The sequence below is a fragment of the Antechinus flavipes genome, chromosome 2 (genome assembly GCF_016432865.1).
Source record: "Antechinus flavipes isolate AdamAnt ecotype Samford, QLD, Australia chromosome 2, AdamAnt_v2, whole genome shotgun sequence".
Taxonomy (NCBI): domain Eukaryota; kingdom Metazoa; phylum Chordata; class Mammalia; order Dasyuromorphia; family Dasyuridae; genus Antechinus; species Antechinus flavipes.
This window is the reverse complement of record NC_067399.1, coordinates 495,659,575-495,674,728: the sequence shown is the minus strand read 5'-3', so window position 1 is coordinate 495,674,728 and position 15,154 is coordinate 495,659,575. Positions and strand designations below refer to the sequence as shown.

General features: G+C 38.5%; 1 protein-coding gene across 2 annotated transcripts in view; it reads left to right on the top strand.

Annotated features, from left to right (window-relative positions):
* Positions 1–267: 267 nt before the first annotated feature.
* Positions 268–15,154, top strand: part of ELMO2 (engulfment and cell motility 2) — a 52,771-nt gene continuing 37,884 nt past the window's right edge. For both annotated transcript variants that reach the window (XM_051979959.1, XM_051979958.1), the window contains exons 1-3: positions 268–375; positions 11,687–11,852; positions 12,088–12,128. In XM_051979959.1, coding sequence (XP_051835919.1) covers positions 11,769–11,852; positions 12,088–12,128 — 125 coding nt within the window. In that variant the 5' untranslated portion in view covers positions 268–375; positions 11,687–11,768. The remainder of the gene's footprint in view (positions 376–11,686; positions 11,853–12,087; positions 12,129–15,154) is intronic.

Genomic DNA, 15,154 nt, shown 5'->3' with positions numbered 1-15,154 from the left:
CCTCCCTCCTGAAAAAAAAAAAAGAGGTCCTAGCTTCCAAGCCCAAGACAAAAAAAAAAAAAAAAAAAAAAAAGAAAGAAAGAAAGAAAGAGAAAAAGAAAAAAAGACTCCGGTCCCTTTAAATTCCAGCCCTAGTGGGCGGGGTCCTCCCGCAGAGTCCCAGGCTTCCCCGCCGGCCGGGTAACAGCTCCACCCTCCTCTTGATCGACAATAAATAGCCCAATAGAAATAGAAGGTGTCGGTCACCCAGCAATAGGAGCGCGGGACCGCCTTCACGGAGGCGGGACCTTCCTAGGCTGGGCCGAGGGGTCCGCCTGGCTAAGCGGCAGCAGCGGAGCCCTGGGCGCGACAGCAGGGCCCAAACTGTGGGCCCCGGTAAGTAACGGTCGGCTAGGCTGGGGCTGCAGCCCGCTCTGGGCTTGGGAGGATGAAAATCTCGACTGAGTCTCCCTGGGGGTGCGGGGCGCAGAGGGTGAGGTCTAAGGGGCGAGAGGGCCCTGGGGACCTGGGTTGCAGGGGCTGTGGAAGCGGGGCGGGGGAGGGGAGGGGTCCTAAGGAGCTGGGGGAGGGGATTGGAGGAATGGAACGTGGGGGCGGGGAGGAAAGAGGTGGAATTGGGGTAAGGGATGTCTGGGGACTCGCGAAGGAAGGGTGTCTGGGAAGGGGAAAAATGGAGAAAGGGATGCCTAGGGAAGGGAGAGAATGGGGGGAAAGGATGTCGAGGAAGGGATGTCTCGGGAGAAAATGGGGGAAATAATTGTCAAGTTATTAGGAGACCAATGGGGAGGAGGGAGAATGGCAGAGAAAGGATGTCTGGAGGGGAGAATGGGGGAAGAGGTTATCTGGGAAGGGAGAGAACGGGGAAAGAAATGCCTGGGGAGAGAGAGGATGGGGTGGGGAAGCTCTCTAGGGAGGGGGCAATGGGGAAGAAAAGGCTATCTGGAAAGGGGGAAAATGGAGGAAAGAATATTTGGGGAGGGGGGATAATGGGGAAAGGATGTCAGGAAAGGGGGGAGATGGTGGAAATAGATGATTGAGAATGAGGGGAAAGGTTGGCTGAGTAGGGGGCAGATTTGGAAGAACAGAGAGCCTTGAGTGGTCTAGAACATGAAGGTTTGGCAGGCAAGCATTTAACTGATGCTTGTTGATTGAATGATGAACTCCAGGAATGATTTGCCCAAGATCATATAGATCATAAATGACAGAGTAGTACTCACTGAACTCCACGGAGTGCCAGATCACAAAAATATCTTGGGATTTGAATCTATGCCTGTGTATCATTCCTAATGAGGTGTCCCAGGGCTCTGTAGGTGATTGTGATCAATCAGAACTTCTTGGAGACGGCATCATGTGATTGAGACACATGACTTACTTAACTAGGAATTGGTACTATCGCTCAACCATCCCTTCTGACAATCTTGAATGTTGGAGATATACACAGGACAAGGACTCCCAGGGATGAGGAAGAATATACAAGATGCTTTGTAAGCTATTTAGCTTAGAACTCATTCCAGTTTAGGCAAACCAAAGCAATGATCTGAGAGTGCACTCTATCAAAATCAAGCCTAGGATTTTGAGCTGGAGGGAAATTTGAAGATCATAGTTTCTCTAGGAAATTGTGTAGTAAAGTCAGAAGACTTGGGTTTATGCAGTCTCACTACTTATTATTGTGTTTTTGGATGAGTTATTTATCCTCTCAAGGTCTGTTTCCTCATATCCAAAATAAGAGGATTGGATTAGATGAACTTTGTGATTCTTGTCAATTCTTAATCTATAATCTTTTGAACCAAATTCTTCATTTTGTAGATGAGGAAATTGAGGCCCAGAGAAAAGAAACAACTTCCCCAGTTCAGAACCAGGATTTGAGTCCAAGACATCTAATTCTAAACTTAGCATAATATCTATTGTCACTCTCTAAATTGGTGTCTAGTTACACCCAAGGTTCTGTTCGTGGGTTTGCTTCAGATGAACAAGAATTTGTAGAACATTTACTATGTGTGTGGACATTGACCTGGAAGTCATGTTAGAATATAGAGAAGAATGGAAATAAAGACCTATGGGACACTGCTTATCCTCAGGGAACTCAGTTTTGTTGGAATTCAGTCCACATCCAAAGCAGATGACATTATAAAGCAGTATTCAGTATGATTAAGTGAATAGTGGGTGGTGCAGACAGTAAGTGCCAGTTTGTTTTAGAGCAGCAAATGTAGAAGAGCAGATGCAGACTCCTAAAGCAGCTCAAGACCTTGCTCAGACACATAATAGTGCTTCAGAAAACAAATAATGATACCACCACCTTACATTCTTATAGTAATGTTTTTGGTTTTGTTTCTTGTTTTAATTTCCAAATGTATGTCTGTAGTCTTCTGTTTTTACCACATTCCTGGCAGGCAGCAGTGTAGTAAAAAGAGCAATGAACTTGGAGCCAGGAGATCTGTGTTCAAATCCTGACTAACTCTTAGTAGCTGTGTGACTCTGTGTGTAAACAGTTAAACCTCTTAACATTAATCATCTGTAAAATGGGGAAACATAATCACACACCTATGAGGAAATTGCCAAGTAAGCTTTAAAGCATTCTTGAAATGTAGGGTACTTTATAGCTGAGGGAACTGAGATTTATTTGCCTTGAATTAGTTCCCTGATTTTATAGATGAGAAAGTAGAGACTTAGAGATAAGTGACTTATCCAAGGACATATTGCTGATTGGTGACATATAGCTTAGGAATGATAGCCTAGGAGTCTCATAAAACCTAATATTATCATATTATACTAGTAGTAACGGCAGTCTCTTTCATTCCCCACTTAGGATTGTTTTCCCTACATAACACTGCCTGCCTCACATAGTCCTACCTGAACTTCTTGGACTTCTTGCTAAGTCTTATTAGCCTGTTAAAGAGGGACTGTTGTACTAATGCCCCAGCTACACTCTTTACCCTATGTTCTTTTTTTCTTTTCCTTCTTAGCCCCAAGTACTGAAGGAAGTGGTTCTGTGGGCAGACCTTTGCTAACTCTACTATCAATAAAGGAACCAATTTTCCTGTGTTCTTGCTTTATCTATATACAGTATTATCTATATACAGCTGACTAAGCCAGCAATTTTTTTTTCTCCTTAAGACAGATTCTAATTTTCTCTTGCACACCTGAGTGGTGTAATACAGTGGGATAGAAGGAGAGAAGTGATCTCAAAAGCCAGGGTTGGCTAAGAAAACTCCCCCGCTTCGTTATTAATTCCTCCCTTCTATCCTTTTTCCACTTTGTTGTTGGTTGTGGTTTGCAAGTCCACTTTTGGGGTGAATTTCTACTTATTACAAATTTTGACTAAATACTGACAGATACATGAGTTGGTTTGTTTGTGTGGTGGTGATCTGCTGATACTTCTAGCAATAAATGTCAGAACCTGAATCTGTTGGTTAGTCAGATCCTACTCTAGATGCATTGTGGTCTGCGTGTTGGAAGCTGAGTCACTGTTCAGATGGAGAGATTTCTGGGAAAACCAGAGATACTAAAGGTGATATTGGTGATTAAATAATGGGTGTGCTCTCAAGTTTCTCTCCTGGTGATCTTTCCTAGAATCATGTAATGTCAGAGATGGAAAGGAACTTAGTATACAGATTAGAATGAAATGAAGAACATTATTAGAACACAGAATGGCAGAACTCAAAAGGAACTTTAAATCCCTTATTCAGTCTAACCCCTCATTTCACAGATGGGAAATTGAGTACCCAAAAAAGTGAAGTAACGTAATTTGAGGTCACACAGCAAATGTGGAAAAAAGATTTGATCTCAAATCTTAGGATTTCGAGTGCTTTCCACTATAGTGGTGAGATTTTGTAGAACCAAATTTCCTTCAACAATGTCAGTAAAGAATCTTAGAACCTTTTCATTAAAAGACTAGAGGGTTTTACCCTTATTGTGCCTTCCTCTTGTCCCCTAATTTCTTAGTAATGGGACAATCATTTTTCATTTCCTTTCTTAAGATGTGCACCATCATAATCCAGAGGGTTTTACCCTTATTGTGCCTTCCTCTTGTCCCCTAATTTCTTAGTAATGGGACAATCATTTTTCACTTCCTTTCTTAAGATGTGCACCATCATAATCCAGCCCTGTGGAGCAATCCGATCACATTTTTGTGATTTATAAAAAAGTCAAAGAGTTTTTGTAACAATGACGAGTCTATAAGCACATCTTTCAAATTCCACTTAAAGAGTGTTCCATCACTCTGTGATGCCCATTCTTCTCACTATGACTTTGTCTATGAAACTTGGGTTTTAGTTCTTCCTAATATGTAGCTAAATTATCTTCCTTAGATCAGTGCATGCCAGAGGATTTCTTTTCCAATTTGCTTGTGATTTGAGTTTTCAAAGGTTTTCTTTTATATCCAATGCAGAAAGAGTGGGAAAAGAGTCATTTTATTCAGAATGGGCAAATTACTTCATTGTCCCCCTGGGGCTGGACTGAGAGACACAGCTCAGCTATCACTGGCCAATTTCTCCTGAACTCTGCACTACTGCTGAGTAGAAGAGTGAGAGAGGCTATTTATAACCCTGTGAATTTTGCAGTGGTAGTTGAATTGCTTCATCCTGATTTCCACTTCCTTTCAAAAATGAAAATGAAGAAAATGAGCAAGCATGGGTGCTCTGTTGAGAAGGCTTATCCGGAGGGAGAACAATCTTCAGTGTCAGCATCCTACATACAAACACAAACACACACACACACACACACACACAGCGCAAAATTCACGTGAGGAAACATCCTAATATGAGCCCTGTTGAATTGTAAACTCTAGCAGATGGGTTTCTATAGAGGAGCTTCTTTTTCTCCCTGCTTAGGTGCCAGCATTTGATTATCTGGGTCAGAAGACCCAATCTCTTGGCCTTTTCAAGAAAAGTCTAAATCAATAGGTAGTAGTTATAGTGAAGCATATTTTAGCTTAATATATAAAAGACTTTCATTGCAATCTGAATTAATCCAACAAAGGAGTGAAAGATCAGTTCCCTGATCCTGTAGATAGATGGCTTAGAGGCTGAATCTGCATGACCACTTAGAGAAGGATTTGTATTTCAGGTGCTTTGGATAAGACCAGTCTCGGATCCCTTGTGGCTCTGATGTTCTTTGATATTGAATTAGATTTAGAGAAATATTTTAACATGGAATGATTCTTGTTGGGTCCTTTGAGAGAAAACTCGAAAGGAGTTGGAACTCCTTTCCAACTGAAAAGGTAACTGAATATTATTAGTCAGTTTCTTTTACCTTAGAAGTCATAACCAGACATAGGTATAGTAGAAGTGATTTGGTAAAGCAGTCCTGTCTATTATATGATTTAAATTCTCAATTTCATCTTATCCCACTTAGATGTCAAGTCACTAGTTTTTAACAAACTGGAATTTCTACCTTCAAACAAATGCTGTTCTCTTCAAAACAATTCCCTTGAGAAATTATATACTTATCCCACAATACTGCTGTTGGAAGAATAAGGTGGTTGCTCAAGCTGGTTGGTGCTGTTTGGGGTCAAAAATGACTCTGGAAAGTAATGAAGCTAGTTTCTTGTCCTACTTGTGGAAAAGCCCAGAAAGCCGTTCCCAAAGAGGAGTTCCAAATGTTGCACAATGAAAGCATTGTTGGAATAAATATGTAGCTTTCCAAAGGGTCTTTTGAAGAAGACAGTGCTCTTTTTAATATGTAAGTTCTTACATAGAGTCATAAGATTTATAGACTTTTAGAACCAGAAAGAATGGTAGATAGCATTTCATCAGGCTCATTTTATAAATTAGGAAATTGAATGCAAGAAGCTCTGGATTGAGGAAAAAACTCAGAACATGGTAGCCCATGTGGTAGCAGGTGGTACTTATGATTTCCCTCTTTCTGAAGGTTATGAATTTATGAGGAGAGACAGGTTCTGTTTTTCAGCCACTCATAGGTCATTCTGGACTCTGAGTGCTAGTCTGTACTTCTCAGACCAATATAGCCCTGAATTACAACTTGGCAATTTGGAATCATGTTAGAGGGAAGAGATACAGAACAAAAGAAAAAGATGGTAAGACCATGAAATATTCAATCTGGGAGGTATTCTTGATTGGATCTGAATCTGTAATTTCATCAGTGTAGGGAACTTCATGTATGGAACTTACATACACTAATGCAGTTTGGCAACTGTTTTGTGACTAACCCAGAAAATTTCTTAGGGTATTGAGAAGTTTTGTGCTTTCTGAACACTCTTGCCATTACATCTTACCAGTTCTCAGGGCAGCATGATAGAATTTAAGAGTTAGAAGAATTGTTATAAAGACAGTGGCAAAGTTGAGTCCCTAATTCCTAGTCCTATGCTTTTCTCCTACACTTGCTTCTTCTTATTCCAGGAAGACTTGGCAATTATTGTGGAACTCTTGGTTGCTGACTGACTGGATAAGTGTGGAAAATTAACTAAAAGTTTTTCTTTTAAGTAACTGGGCTTTTTGCAGACCTGTAGACTAGAAGAGAATTTTGTGCAAATGTCCCTTGAAATCATCCATCAGTTTGGTGACTAACCTTAATCTGACCTTGGAGGGAAAGGATGCTGTAGCTATCACTTAGAGTACCACTAAGCCAGAACTAGTTGCCTAGGATACCAGTCACATGGCCCATCCTCCAGCCTTGCTCAAACTGGGATTCATTTTTTCCCCTTCTTTTAAAGGAGAATTTTTCCTTTTGAAGTTTTGTTATAGATTTCCAAGTAGTGCCATGTACAACTATGTGCTGCTCCTAATCTGATCCTGTTTTTGTTGCTTAGATCTAAAGCAATGAAAGTCCAAAAGGAATTGAATTGTGATCTGAAAAATCTGACTTAAGAATAAGGTTATAAGATTTTAGAGTTAGAAGAGATCTTAGTCCTTTTTACAGAGGAACTACTGGAGCCCAGAAAAATGAAATGACTTGCCTATGGTCACCTAGGGAATAAGTGGCAGAACTGGGATTTGAAAATAGGCCTGTTTTTCTATTTAGCGCTCTTTCTAAGACTGCAGAGTTCAAGTAGCCCAGTGCCTCTTTAAAAAAAAAAAAAAAAAGTATTTTTTCCTCAATATTATTTTATTTTTCCAAATACATGTAAAGATGGTTTTCAGCATTCATTTTTATAAGATTCTTGTGTTCCAAATTTTTTTTCCCCTCCCATACCTTCCTTCTTTCTAAGATAAAAAGCAATCTGATATAAGTTAATCATATACAATCCATCCAAACATATTTTCAAATTTGTAATGCTATGCCAAAAAAACTCAGACCAAAAGGGAAAAAAAACTATGAGGAAGAAAAAGCAAACAACAAAATGGTTAAAATAGTCTGCTTTGACCCACATTGAGTTTCCATAGTTCTCTCTCTGGATTTAGATAGCATTTTCCATACCAAGTCTATTGGAATTGCCTTGGATCCTTGCATTGCTGAGAAGAACTAAGTCTATTATAGTTGATCATCAGATAATCTTGTGGCTGGGTGCAATGTTCTCTTGGTTCTGCCCACTTCACTCAGCATCAATTCATATAAGTCTTTCTAGGATTTTCTGATATCAGTCTGCTCATTGTTTCTAATAAAACTACAATATTCCATTACCTTCATATACCTTAACTTATTTAGCCATTCCCCAATTGATGGGCATCTATTCAATTTCTACTTCCTCACCATTACAAAAAGGGCTGTTACAAACAGTTTTTGCATATGTGGGTCCTTTTCTCCTTTTTATGATTTCTTAGGATACAGATTCAGTAGAGACACTGCTAGGTCAAAGGGTTTGCATAGTTTGATAGCCCTTTGGGTATAGCTTCACATTATTCTCCAGAGTGGTTGGATCAGTTCACAACTCCACCATCAATGTATTAGTGTCCCAGTTTTCCCACATCTCCTCCAATATTTATCATTATCTTTTCCTATTGATAACCAATACAGCATCCCTGACAAATGAGCATTTTGCCTCTGCTTGTGTGCTGTGGAAGACGGAGACCTTACTAACTTTTTTATTATTATTATTGTTATTATTAAAGCTTTTTATTTACAAAACATGCATGGATAATTTTTCAACCTTGACCCTTGCAAAGCCTTCTGTCCCCCTTTTCCCTCCACCCTCTCCCCTAGATGGCAGTTAGTCCAATACATGTTAAATATGTTAAAATATATATTAAAATAATATATGTATACATATTTGTACAGTTATCTTGCTGCACAAGAAAAATCAGAACAAGAAGGAAAAAAACTGGAAAAGAAAACAAAATGCAAGCAAACAACAACAGAAAGAGAATGCTATGTTGTGGAACCTTATTACCTTAAAAGGATTCTATTCCCTTCCATTTTTATGTGACATTTTTGTTGTTTACTATATTTAGTACCTTCTTCCCCCCTTTTATTTTTTCTTTTATTGTATTTCCCCCCCTTTTTTTTTTGAGAGGCAATTGGGATCAAGTGACCTATCCAGGATCACATAGCTAAGAAATATTAAGTGTCTGAGGCCAGATTTGAACCCTTCCATTTTTGAACTTCTCTGCCTCCTTAACTGGATCATTATCCATATGCACCCACTATGTTTGGATGTACCCCAGTGATATCTCTTTGACTTTTTTTTTCTACAGTCTTTTTTTTTGTTGATTTCATTTGCTCCCACTCTCATAGCTATATATTCAGTCCTTATTCTCTCTAGATTCCCAATCTTCTATTATGAACTACTTGCTGGAGAGCTCTACTTGAATTTCTTATAGACATTTCACATTTAGCATGTCTAAAATAAAGCTCATTATTTTTCCCCAAAACTTATTGTTGGAATCCTTACAAACTGCTAACTAATTACAGTTGATCTAATCTTACAAGAAGATGTTTTGGGCAGAACCTGAAACAAGGTACTAAGTAGAACTAATTAGTACAATGCTTGTGTTTGCACCTTTACTCATTGGAGTTCACAAGTATGCCAGCTTCACAAAGTAAACTTTGTACCTTTGTGAGTTCACACCTCCCTTGAAGCTCTTTGAGCCAGAGAGCACTATGGGAGAAAACCCACAATCCCTCTCTTGAAGGAGCATAAATAGATCTTCAATGGGCCAGTCAAGGAAGTTTCAGAGTGAAGAAGCTACAAGTTGAGATTTCAGTGGAGTTACGCCAGAAGCCCTCTCTCTGAGGCAAGGCAAGAGAGAATATATTCCACTTGGCTGGTTGGTTGCAGAAGAGAGTTCAGCTGCATTGAAGAGGAGTACTCTGGTGCAGACACAGAGCACTTTGGGAGAACTCACACCACTGTGGTAAGTGGCTGGGCTCCTGCACGCCCCCCACTGAGACCAAGCTGGTCTGAAAGACTCACCAGAAAGCTAGCTGAGCCCCAAGTGAAGGAAACAAGAGATTCATTCCATCTCTGTGCTGGTTGGAGGCAGAAGAAAGCAGAGGCAGAGGCTGAAGGACCAGACCTTTGGATTTGGCGACATTCGGAGGGAGCTCTTGGAACCAAGCAGAGAGATAGACCTCTAAACTAACCGGGCTATATTGGAGATAATAAAAGATCTGAACTTTTATCACCTGGTTGAGTTTTGAGAAGAAAAAGCTCACCACAACTTATCTCTCTTCTTGACTCCCTAGTTTCTGTGGCAGGAGCTGCTATCTTTTTAGTGACTTAGGTTGACAATCTTAAAGTCTTTTTTTTATTGTGGTGTTAAGTGACTTTCCCACGGTCACACAGCTAGCAAACATCAAGTATGTCTGAGGCCATATTTGAATTCACGTGGTCCTGATTCTAGGATTGATGATCTAGTGCCATCCAGCTGTCCCAAATCTTAAAGTTTTTGACTTTTACTCTGAGTCTTTTGAGTCTTTACTTTCTCTCATTCCTAGCAATTCTTTTCTTTAACCTGTCTCTTGTAATCATTTACCTCCACTTACACAGCCACTACCACAATTCAGCACAGGACCTTATTACTTTTCCTCTGGGTTATTACACGAGCTTCCTAAGTAATTTCCCTTTTTCTCTCCACTTTCTAATCTGTCTTTATAGCTACCAAATTGATTGCTCTAAATCACAGGTCTAACCATATTACTTCCTTGCTCAAAAATTTTCAGTGGCTTTCTGTTGCTTCCAGTAAATAAAATGCAAACTTCACATATTTTCTCCATATGTGATATTTCATCTTCCATTTCCATGCTTTTGTATAGGTTGTCCCAGGTGCCTGAAAAGCTCTTTCTTTTCACCTCCAACTGTTGGAATGCTTAGCTTCTTGAAAATTCCCTCCTCTCAAGACTCAGCTTAGGTTTGCCTCCAAGTAAAGGTCTTTGCTGATAATTAAATAGATAAGTATTTGTTGAATAGGTTTGATTTGACTTTGAATACCCTGTAAATCTTGTCTTTCTGATTATTTTCAGTGGTTCTGGTTCTACCTTTTGGGCCTGTCAGTATATAACAAGTTAGCTCCTTTTTCTACATGAGTTCACTTCACATTCATGTAGCTTGTTTTCGTCTCCTGACCACCTTTTGACTTCTAGTCAGTATAGTAAAGAAGTTATTAAGTAAGTAGCCAGTATAAAAGGACAATAGCAGGAAGAAAGATTGCAAAGTCACCCCCCAAATCAGAGGAACATAATTTACAAAGTATATTAACCAGAGTTCACATCCTGGAAATCCATGATTAATCAGCAGAAGCCATCTAGGTGCTGCTGTCTGGTTCTGGTCCTATGATATGTAAATTCCAGATCTTCACAGCTTCAGACTAGCAGAATATTAAAAAGGTGCTGAAAGCTTTGCCATTGCACTTTGAAGTTTTCCCTTTGAGATTATTTGTTTGTAAATAAATTAACCACAAGGTGGCACTGATATAAGTTGATCTGTTTCCCCCCAAAATTCTATAAAATTACATCTCAAACTCTTGGCTTCCTGACACCCTGACATTCTTCTATGTCTTAAAAGGTTCTACTGAGTGCTCCCAACTCTAATCTAATCTAACCTAATAATGGTTGTGTGAGTGATATTCTCTGCCTCTCATTCTCCCCATTCTCTTCAAACTATCTAATTCTTTATACCACTCTATCCCTTGTTCCCAAGCCATCTACTTCTCTATCGGTCCCCACTTCTTTGCTGTTTGTCTCGGTATTTTCTATGTTCTGCCCTCAAACTCTTTGAGGTTATTTAAATGTGATTGCTGCTATTTCCCTGCTGCCAGTCATGGTTTTTCCTGGTGAGTACCCAAAGAACTAGGCTTCCCTGACTATTTCATAGTTTTATAAATTAATTATCAGTTCATCCTGTCTATCATCTCTCGCTATCTGCTTAAAGGTTTCTCTTCTCCAGAACAAATATTCCTGATTCCTTCTTTGAGCATGATCCTAGATGTCAACATTCTTAAGATATGAACTGAGAACTGAGCATATTTCAGATTTGACCTGACCTAATTTTATAAGCCTGCCTTCTATATTTTAAAGGTGCTGCTAAAAAGGGATATATTCTCGTGAGAGCTACCTGTCTCCAATGTTTATGACCTCTTGTCCCAAATACAAAGAAAATAATAACCTTCCAATAACCTTAAATCTTGGTTTGTAGCAGTTGGGATTAAGATCATTCAGCTTAGATAGCCTCTTACAAATGTATCACCTATCACATTGAATATTATTCATCTTTGAACTGTGTGTAACAAAAGAATTAAAAGTAAAATTATTATGTCCCATGACTTTTCCTTTCTGTCTGATTTTCTCTCTACAGGTAGCTGAACTGGATTTTATATGTGTGTGTATAATCAGGGACCCCCCTTTGCTTCTTGCATCAGAGGAAGTTGGGTCCACTAATGAAAATGCCGCCCCCATCTGATATTGTCAAAGTGGCGATTGAATGGCCAGGTGCTAATGCCCAGCTGCTGGAAATTGATCAGGTGAGAGTTTCAGATGCGAGGAGAGAGAAGGGAGGAAACAAGGGGGAGCACTGAAGTCAGGTTCTGTGCTAGAAGTAGATCAGGTTAGCTTGTACTAAAGTTGCTTATTCTTTAATAAAGGCAATTATTCTACTCCTCTCTCTTGAGATAGTCCTACTTAATATCTACTCCATTAATAGCCTTGATATGACTAGAAGGTGATCACTAGTAAGAACTTATATCTTTTTCTTTACAGAAACGGCCCCTGGCATCCATTATCAAAGAGGTTTGTGATGGGTAAGTTTGGTCCACTAATAAATTCCACAGTCCCAATTGCTGGTCTCCAAAGACTAAAGCAACACTAATGGATCTTGATAAGGATTCATTTGGCAGAGGGCTTTGCACTAGGGTCCTACTAAGGGATTGGCAGCAGACCAGATATAACAATCTTTCTAGCCCTTAAGGAGGTACGGCAGATTAGGCAGGCTCTCAAGAAAACTGGTAACAGTTTTCTGCTAATTGCAGTAGCTTGCTCTGTTTTTATAAAGGTTTGTATACTAAATGAGGGATTGACAATTCATATACTTCACTGCCCAAGACTGCTTACTATCCCCACTTTAAAAAAATTTTTAATTTGATTTAAAAAAATTTTTTAAATGAAAACTCCACCTTCTTTCCCTGTTTCTTACCCCTAATTTAAAAAGAAAGAAAAAAGAACCCTTGTAACATAGGCATATTCAAGAAAAAAAATTCTTGTTTGGGCAAGTTCAAAAAATACATGTGTGTCATTTTGGACAATGAATCCATAACGTCTCCTTCAGGGGATGGGTAGAATGCTTCAACATTCTGGTGTCACAGTTTCACAGCTTCTTTCATTGAAGCATAGACTTTCACCAGTTCTATTATCCCCGTCTAAGGATATAGTTGCCATCACCAAGGAAATCTTTTAGTCACCATATTCTCCCAGTTTTCTTTACTGTTTCCACTCCCTGCCATGAAAATTGGTGCATATTTTCATGCATACATGATGTAGTCACATAGGAGAACCCCTTTTTCCCCTATGCATATATTATTGATATAGAAGAATGAGGCTCTTTGATTTTAGCTCTCCCCTTTTAAAAAGTTGACTAAAATCTAAGATTACAAAATGCATTATTTAGAATTATAATAAATTTATAAAGTACCCAAGCCATAAAGTATAAGTTTTCTTATGTTTTATGGGGATTTTTTCAAATAGTATTTTATTTTTCCAAATACATGTAAAGACAGTTTTCACCATTCATTTTTGTAAAACTTTGTATTCCAGATTTTTCCTCTTCCCTCCTTTACCTCTCCTCTCCCCAAGACAGCAAGCAATCTGATATAGGTTAAACATGCAGTTTTTCTAAATATAATTTACATATTTGTCATGTTGCACAAGAAAAATCTGATCAAAAAGAAAAAAACACAAGAAAAAAAAAAACCAAACAAAAACAACAAAAGGTGAAAATGCTATGCTTTGATCCACATTCAGTCTCCATAGTAGTCTTTCTGGATGTAGATGGCACTTTCCATACCAAGTCTATTGAAATTGCCCTGAATCATCTCATTGTTGAAAAGAGCCACATCCATCAGAATTGATCATCTTATTATCTTCTTATTACTATGTACAATATTCTCTTGGTTCTACTTACTTTACTTAGCATCAGTTCATGTAAGTCTTTCCAGGCGTTTCCGAAATCAGTCTGCTCATTATTTCTGATGGAACAATAATATTATATTATCTTCATATACCTTAACTTAGTCAGCCATTCCCTAGCTGATGGGCATCCAGTCAGTTTCCAGTTCCTTGCAGTTTACAAAAGGGTTGCTACAAACATTTTTGCACATGTGTGTCCTTTTCCCTCTTTAATGATCTTTTGGGAATATAGACTCAGTAGAGACAGTGCTGAATTCAAAAGATATGCACAATTTGATAGTCCTTTGGACATAATTCCAAATTGCTTTCCAGAATGGTTAGATCATTTCACAACTCCACCAACAATGCAATAGTGTACTAATTTTCCTACCTCCCCTTCGACATTTATCATTATCTTTTCCTGTCATTTTAGCCAACCTGAGAGATGTGAAGTGGTATCTGAGATTGTTTTAATTGGCATTTCTTTAATCAATAATGACTTAGAGCACTTTTTCATATCACTAGAAATAGCTGTAATTTCTTCATCTGAAAATTGTCTGTTCATATCCTTTGATCGTTTCATTGGGGAATGCCAAGCTGTAAAGTTTAGAGGTTGAATTCAGTTTCCTTATGGTTCAGAGGAGGAAGCTAAGGCTCAGCAGAGAGATGACTTGCCCAAACTCACACAAGTTGGTGACGGTTCACCCTATAATCTAGATCCTTGGTTTTTACCAAATTATTATGAGAGAAATGTGGTTAGAACTTAAATATCATCTAGTCTAACGCCCTCATTTTATAGCAGCCAGAGAATTGAAGTGATTTCCCTAAAATCAAAAAATCTCAGAATTTTCAAATTGAAAGATAATTTCATTAGTCTTCTGGTTTAGCCTGGGTTTGAAAAGAAGGTCTGCTATACCATGTCCTACAAAAAGTCAGTCTGTACTTGAAGATCACCAGTGAGAAGGACCTCACTGTCTGCCTAGGCAGCCTGTTTCACTTTGTATAGCCTTAATTATTAGGAAACTTCCTGAATGTAGTTTGGTGGTACAGTGCTAGGCCTGAAGTCAGGAAGACCCGAGTTCAAATCTAATTCAGACATTTACTATCTGTGTTACCCTGCGCAAGTCACTTCACTTTTTGCCTCAGTTTACTCAACTATAAAATGAGAGTAATAATAGCATTCAATTCCCAGGGTTGTTAGAATCAGACGGAATAATGTTTGTGAAGTGCTTAGTACAGTGCCTGACAAATAGTAGGTGCTATATAAATATTAAATGTTAGCTTATTATGTATTATTATTAACATCAGGCATACATTTATCTTGTTGCAACTTCCACACATTAGTCCTCTTTTCTTCCCTCTGTGGCTAAACAGAACCAGTCTTAATTCCTCTTTCACATTGAATGCTTTTTGTATTTTGTATTTGAATACAGTTATAACTATCATTATCAAAATATAGATATATAGATATCTATATATAGAAACTTGATATAGATGATATTATCATATAATATATTATTAAAATAAAATTTTAAAAAATTTCAACTTTTTGGCAGGATAGCATAACAAATAGAGGACTGACCTTGGAGTCAGGAAGATTGAATTCAGATGTTTAGATAGAATACAAATACATACAAATACACACAATTTCCCTATCTACCAGTTA